The following is an 8,199-nucleotide window of genomic DNA, read 5'->3' on the forward strand; positions in this document are numbered from 1 at the left end:
TAGATGCATTTGTTTATATTTACCAATAATTTAAATGATTAATTTAAACTATTTATAAACGAGAAGTAAAAATTGTATTTCATGTTTCCTTTAATATTTCCATTTGTGTGTGTTTATAAATACAAATAAATATGCACAGACAGTACACAGACATGTATTATATATTATATCTGGATGCGATTATTTGCGATTAATCATATGACAGCACTAATTAAGATATGATTTTTTTCATAATTTTAAATTACCACCAGTCGATTTATCCTTAACACACTGAAATACTGCTTATCATGTTACTTTTTTCTTCCGCAATTAAATAAATTGTCATTATTTTTAATTTTTCTTATCTATACAATGACATTTCAGGCCCTTTGGAAATTGTCATTTTGTCAAATATCCAATTAACACTATTCAGTTTAATAAAACATTTGAATTGTCTGATGCATTTGTGAAATGTGCACAGTTTTTTCCCACTTTATTCTCATTTTCAATGTTTTGACTTGTTAAGACCAAAAATGGCTCAGTAATACAAACATTTATTTCTGGTTTTGGTTTTGATGGGGATCCTACACAACACATGGAGTAAAGAAAGGGAAATTAGCAAGACCAAGTCGTCCAAAATGTGTTGGAAGGGATGGCAGTGGGTTACTGAGTTCGGGGAGTTCCCCAACAAAACTTTCAATACAAAAGCCAACAAGATGGATTTTTAAACCATTACATGCACAAACATCATGGCGTCCATTCTGACAACAAAAATGACAATGGACGCATATTAAAGCTGCCATATCTCAGGGTCAGTCATATGATCAACACATGAACCAATTAAACGAACAGAACTTTTTATAGAGAGGGACATATTAGATTCAATAGATCATAATGAAATTCAAAGGGATGAGCCATTCCAAAGATCATCTGTGTCTTCTTTTTAGTCTAGTTTAAAGACCTTCCTTTTTGAAAAAGCCTTTTATATATAAAATTGTTTTTAAATCCGTTTTTATTTTCTATTTGTAACTGGCCTTTTTGGTCCTTTTTGGTTTGACATTTCCGTGAAAATGTCAACCTTATCATGAAAAATCTAATTTTAATATTTTACTTTCTGTCCAGGATATTCAATCATGGTGGATGCTGTCCATTGAGGGAAACATAGTCATGACGCTGGATGGAAATGACAACTTTCTAGCTGTCTTAGCAGTGTTGTTTGCAAGCTACCTCATCCTCAATATTGATTACGAAGAGGCTGCTGCTTGTACACTGTAGTTTGTTCAGAGGCAAGTAAATTTTTTTTATTCTAATTTAGTAAGGTGTGGAACAGTAGAATAAGAGCAAAAGGTTTCAGGATAGGAGTTCAGTGTATTAGAATCTATGGCATATTTGTGAATATAATATAGGCATGTTTGTTGACTTAATGTGTATGATATTGCTAACAGGTTTCTTGTCAGAATTAATCCCGAAGAACGGAAAAAATGCACATCCAGAGAGGGAGTAAGCAAAAAGACAGGGAAGGAGGTGCAGAGAAAGGTGGTGCCCATTAACCCTCATGTGAACAGCCTCATGCAGTCCCTGTCGGAGTTTGAATGGAAGACTTCGAACTTAAGGCCAGTGGTCTATCTGCCACAGCTTAAAGCATTACTGTTCAGTCCTTGATAAAATGGGAATACAATATTTTTAAACTACGGGCCTGTGTTGTCTTTGCCAGATTTAAATATGTCACAATTTAGTCTTTGATGAAGTTTGAATGGAAATTTTTAAACTATAGACCAGTGTTCTTTTTGCCAGATTTAAATATGTCACAGTCTAGTCTTGGATGAAGTTTAAATGGAACATTTTTACCTAGAGACCAGTGATCTCTTTGCCATAGTTAAATGACACCTGTCACTTTGTCGCTATTGTTTGTTTTCTTGTGTAATGTTTTTATGCTCACTTAAATGTTGTTATATTTACACAGCATTATTCAGTTGTTATTGAATTTTTTGAATATTTTAATACTGTTTGTTTCAAAGAAATGATTCAATAAAAATGTTTTTTTGATGCAATTATTGATTGAATTGTCGTTTCAATCATAATGTTAAGTATAACAGTTTTATAATATTAACAACTATAGATTTATATCTAAACTTGACATAATATATTTGTAATTATTGCCAATAATTATCAAATAATAATAATGTGTCAATATAGGTATTACAGTAAATCACAGTATAATACTAATACAGTAAAAATAGACCAAATTACAATATATTGTAAAAATACAGCAAAATACTGTTTTGTAGCTATACGGTAACATTTTGTGTACTGTAAAATGTATTACAGTACAGCACTGTAAATCAAAATACAATAACTTGCTGGCAACCGTGCTGCCAGTAACTTACTGTAAAAATACAAGGAAATCGTTAACAGTGTGGTAACAGCACAGATTTGAACATTTGGTGGTTCAAATAACCATGTGAGATCTCTCTCCAAATTTGTAAAGCATTTGTTTTTTTAATGCATGATTTTTCATAGTCAGGTAAGTGCCATTTTCAGGATTGTCACATCGCTACATATTCCTCATATATTTCATGCAAGCAAGTATTTCATCTTATATAAAGAGGCATTCCTTCTCCATTCATTGGGCATTGTTGATTCAGGATTGTGAACTTTATTTTGCAGAAATCATACAAAGAAATCTCTCCCCAAAACCGCATCCTTTTTTCACATCCCTAACGCATGTTTATTTCTCTTTTTTTGATATATATTTTTTCACAGACTGACATTTGTTTGATGTTTCGACTCTATCAGCAAGAATTCAGTAAAATATAAACAGATGGTGGTCAACAGCTGCCCCCCTCCTGTTGACCTCGACCGGGGAGAGGTAGTCAAGAAACTCCTCGGTGGCAGGGCTCCAGGGATGGATGAGATCTGCCCTGAGTACCTCAAGTCTCTGGATGTTGTGGGGCTGTCTTGGCTGACACGCCTCTGCAGCACCGCGCGGCGGTCGGGGACAGTGCCTTTGGACTGGCAGACCGGGGTGGTGGTCCCTCTTTTTATGAAGGGGGACCGGAGGGTGTGGTCCAACTATCGAGGTCACTTCTGTCCCTGTACGACCGGAGCAGGAGCTTGGTTCGGATTGCCGGCAGTAAGTCAGACTTGTTCCCGGTGCATGTTGGACTCTGGCAGGGCTGCCCTTTGTCGCGGGTTCTGTTCATAGTTTTTATGGACAGAATTTCTAGGCGCAGCCAGGGGCCGGAGGGCGTCGGGTTTGGGGACCACACGATTTCATCTCTGCTCTTTGCGGATGATGTCGTCGTGTTAGCCCCATCAGACCAGGACCTTCAGCAGGCACTGGGACGGTTTGCAGCCGAGTGTGAAGCGGCTGGGATAAGAATCAGCACCTCCAAATCTGAGGCCATGGTTCAAAAGGGTGGCTTGCCCACTTCAGGTGGGTGGAGAGTCCTTGCCTCAAGTGGAGGAGTTCAAGTATCTGGGGTTCTTGTTCATGAGTGAGGGAAGGAAGGATGGAACGGGAGATTGACAGACAGATCGGTGCAGCTTCTGAAGTAATGCGGGGGCTGTACCGGTCTGTCGTGGTGAAGAAGGAGCTGAGCCGCAAGGCGAAGCTCTCGATTTACCGGTCAATTTACGTTCCTACTCTCACCTATGGTCATGAGCTGTGGGTCATGACTGAAAGGACAAGATCCCGGATACAGGCGGGCGAATTGAGCTTTCTCCGCAGGGTGGCTGGGCGATCCCTTAGAGATAGGGCGAGAAGCTCAGTCACTCGGGAGGAGCTCAGAGTAGAGCTGCTGCTCCTCCACATCGAGAGGGGACAGCTGAGGTGGCTCGGGCATCTTTTCCGGTTGCCCCCTGGACGTCTTCCCAGGAAGGTGTTCTGGCCATGTCCCACCGGGAGAAGACCCCGGGGAAGACCTAAGACACGCTGGAGGGACTATGTCTCCCGGCTGGCCTGGGAACACCTCGGTGTCCCCCCGGAAGAGCTGGAGGAAGTATCTAGGGAGAGGGAAGTCTGGCCATCCCAGACTGCTCCCCCCGCGACCGGCCCAGGATAAGTGGAAGAAAATGGATGGATGGATGGATGGATGGATGGATAAACAGATGGTTTATTCTCTGAGCATTTTTATGTCATTTCACGCAAAATGTCACATCCATAACGCTGGAATTGCCCCTCTGTATTTTGTTGTTTCTCTGTTTTATGGCACATTGGTCAACATTTGTTGTAGAAAATAGTGCAATAAAAATAAAATGCCATTGCCATTGCGTGGTACAGATAATGTTTGGTAAAGAGAAAAAGAGATAGAGATAAAGATAAAGAGAAAGATGGTCAATGCAGACTGCCACCACATTGCCCGCAAATAACAATACTCATCTAATGCCTGCTGGAGTCCGTAAGGATAAGTGTATAGAGATGTACATAGTTTTACTGGAAGAGATTCCCCAAAGCCGCAGTAACTCTAATGGACACTTTGTCTCTTGAATTCTTCTGTTGCTTACTACTTTCATGCATGTACTCAATGATAAGTAGCACTTAGTAACACTAGGCATGGAAGTTCAATTGCTGCTCTTTTCACCATCCAAGTCACATAATGAGGACTATCTCATACATTTTAAATATTTAGGAAACTAATATTGGCACATTTTTCTTTTAATGTGAGATTCCCCAAACACGAGAATTTGCTGGGCATGTGTTGCCAAACTAATGAAAATCCTTTCAAAATTTGCTGGTGTTTTTCTATTTGTGTGTGTTTTCTTCTGCTGCAGCGATGTGACACCTAGCAGCCACCGTATTGAAAATAAATAAATAAGCTCATAGAATATGCGTTTCCATAATGCATAATGCATATTCAATGCTTTTGTCAGGAACAGTAATGCAATGTCAATAGACAGTATGCAATGAACATCACATGCACACGCCGGAACACGCCCCGTTGAGTGGCAAAACACTCAACAAATTAAAAGATGAAATATTGCACTTATTGTGTTTCCTGATATTTATCTTGAACCTGATTTTAACGCCAGGGAGAATACACAAAGCAAACCCCAAGTAAACATTGTCTACTCAAGCAAAACAAGTTAACTGGATTAACCGAATCTTACGAGATTTACATTGATCTTCTAAATATTTACAGTGTTGAACATATATAAAATTTTAGGTTTGCATGAAATATATCTGATTAGAATGTTAAAAAATACATGTACATTTTCGCAACATATTAAGGTATAAAAAGTAGGTAGGTACCGCTATTGTGGTATAGTTCAACAAAAACAACTTATGTCTATGAAATGGCAGTGTTCCATTTGTTTCATCAAATTGCAGTAATTCATTTGCTTTTTTCTATCCTTCGGCAGTCTTTAAAATGAAATCTCTCTGATTATTTTACAATTAATCGCACAACAACTTTTCCCCGTTTTAAATAGAGTACAGATAAATAGAGTACAGATGGTGCTAAACACTGCTGCATCCAGTCTCTCTTCTGACACTCAGTGAGCCGACTCGCTTGACTTCATGTGTGCGGTTATGTCACTAGTTTACCCTCTATAAAGATTATCGTTATGTGACAAACATGATTGTGACACACGTGATTAATTGGCATATTATTGAATTTTTAATTCATCAATAGTAATTGTTGCAACAACTTTCAATATATTATATTTTTTTATATTATTATTATTGTTGATACAATATGTTTAAATAAATAAAACAATAATACAAATAATAATAACAGATGCTATTATTGTTGTTGTTCTCAAATAAAAATGTGTTGTTTTCGTATTCTTAATTTATACATTTATTTATTGTGATTATGTATGTACATTCAAATTATACATATCTTTTTCATCAAGCTGCGTATGTTAATATTTACAAAGACAAATAGTTGTATTCTGAGCTCTGTTTTATAGATTTAACAATGGCAGTGCTGTTTCTTGTAGCAAGAAAACCATTGCCATGGTAACATGATCTAGCACATTGTGGCCTTCACATGACATCTGGTGTGTTGCTCGGAAACCAACCATTCAAAGTCATTATTACGAGGAAGCAATTTAAAGAAAGTAGACAAACAGAAACAGTTTATTTAAACCCTGAAAGGCATATAAAAGCAAAACAGTGATGTTGTTAATAATACCTGTCAAAATACACCACAAACAACTTGCAGACAAGCATTAACTAACTTCACTAGAATAAAAGCAATAGTATATGAAAAACATAAATCACAATTTTGGCATAAAACAAAATGAGATGTATAAGAAAATGCACGTCAGCTCTTAAATTAAAGCTTTTCAGATTCATTAACAGACAAAAAGGCCACCACAATAAATACCATGAAGATTTGCGGGCCATAGTCACCTTCATAAGACACAGCATACGTTTTTATTTAACATGTTCACTTCTACAACTGTGTTTTAAAAGCTTAATATAAAATATGTCACATCAACCTGAACTGAAACCAACCTATCATAATACAGTTTGTTCATCCGTTCAATAGCCTGCACTTAACCCACTTCATATTCCTTTAAAAATTCATCATCAAATGCATATTGCTGATATAAGATCTCAGTAGTTTCCTCTTTATAAATAGAGGAAACATCCTTTCATGTATCCTGTATCCTGTAATTCAGTTGAACAAAAAGATGTGTGTCACCGTTCCGAGTGATATGAGGATACTGGTCGTGTGCTTGGAACCGGCTGTGTTTCTGTTATACCGCCAGTCTGAACGATTGTGGTATCCAGGTCCATCAGGGTTATAGCGCCTGTTCTCTTCTGCGGAGACATCATAGCCATACCTCGGCCTGCCTAGAGAGCCCAGCCCGTACCCAATGGCAGCTCCTCCGAGAGCTCCTGCGGCCGCAGCACCTGCCAGTTTCAGCCCCTGCCTCGATGATCCTTTGGTCTGGGATGATGGTGCTTTGGCGCCCAGGCCCACTCCTTTTCCCCTGCTTCCAAACCCCCCTCCACGTTTGCAGTGGGCCAAGGGACACAATGATGCGACCAGTAACATCCACACCCAAATGATCAATAGCTTTTGGTTTGTCATGCTCTGCGCTTCCCTTTGAAAGAAAATTCAAAACATTATTAAACAGACAGTTTGTGTTGTATTGTGTTGTGTTGTATTATGCAACCATAGATTTTTATTATATTAGAATGTTATTTACTAATATTGTTTTTGAGGCAAGTCTGGTGTTGATTAAATCAAGTTAATCTTAAATTTATCTAAATTTAAATGCAAGATTTCAATGAAAATATTGCACAACTTCATATTCTGTATTTCTATGCATTATTTTTCAGAAACAAAAGTGACAATCTACCAGTATTAGAAGTCATTCACATGATGGTTTAAAGATCTCTTAGTTAACAGACAATTCTAGCGTGTTTAGAAACACATGCATCTAAATCCCGTTACACGCACGATAGAACATCAAAAGATGAATGCTGACCAAAGCAAACATGTTGACATGCTGATCACTGGAACTGAGTCAAATCCGCCAGTTAAAGTGGAAATAATTTGCAATTACTGACATGCAGTGACTCACTTGTTCTACCAAAGTTATCTATTTATTGCATTTCATATGTAAACATTACAGTTATTCGTGTTGTTGATGTAATTATAATCATTTTAAACATATTACTGTCATCCTTATATCACCAGATCTACAGGATAATTCTTTGTAAATGTGTCTTTATTCAATTCCATTTGATAGATTAAATAGAGCTACTATAACATTTATTATCTGTCACAATGTTTGTACAAGAAAAACTAAAGCATCTTACCTGGCACTAGTGCATATCAGTGGCTTGTGTACCGTGTTTGATGAACTGCTCAACCTCAGCATTAGAAGCTTCTATGATGTGGTAAACAACTACCTTATGGAACAGTCCCTCACTCAAAAGGAGCCAATAAGCAATCAGGGATGCTAAGCAGGCCCACCCCCTCTGAAACCAAAGCATGACAGAGGAAGGATCACAGCCTGGTACTAGTGTGTTGTTCTGATCTCTGCTCATCTTAAAGTGATTTCTATCCCAAGTTACATCCGTAATTAAGTTCACATTGTATATTTACACTGTATTTTCCCTTTATGCCTATTATGTTTGATTATTAATCTTTGTTCTAAGTTGTTATGGTAACAGATCCATGTGGAAAAATAAAAAAGATGAGATTACAGTTCTTTGTTTCCCACTTGTAAAAGATGCTTTATAATGATTTTTATTGC

The 8,199-nt window shown here is 37.7% G+C and overlaps 1 protein-coding gene across 1 annotated transcript; it reads right to left on the minus strand.

Moving 5' to 3' along the window:
• Positions 1-6,043: 6,043 nt before the first annotated feature.
• On the minus strand, positions 6,044-7,903 carry sprn2 (shadow of prion protein 2). The gene is made up of 2 exons (XM_056736943.1): positions 7,760-7,903; positions 6,044-7,038 (listed from the first exon to the last, which is right to left on the minus strand). The coding sequence occupies exons 1-2, from the start codon at positions 7,819-7,821 to the stop codon at positions 6,606-6,608; spliced, it is 495 nt and encodes a 164-aa protein (XP_056592921.1). The 5' UTR covers positions 7,822-7,903; the 3' UTR covers positions 6,044-6,605.
• Positions 7,904-8,199: the final 296 nt, after the last annotated feature.

Source organism: Triplophysa dalaica, chromosome 22, assembly GCF_015846415.1.
Source record: "Triplophysa dalaica isolate WHDGS20190420 chromosome 22, ASM1584641v1, whole genome shotgun sequence".
NCBI classification, from domain to species: domain Eukaryota; kingdom Metazoa; phylum Chordata; class Actinopteri; order Cypriniformes; family Nemacheilidae; genus Triplophysa; species Triplophysa dalaica.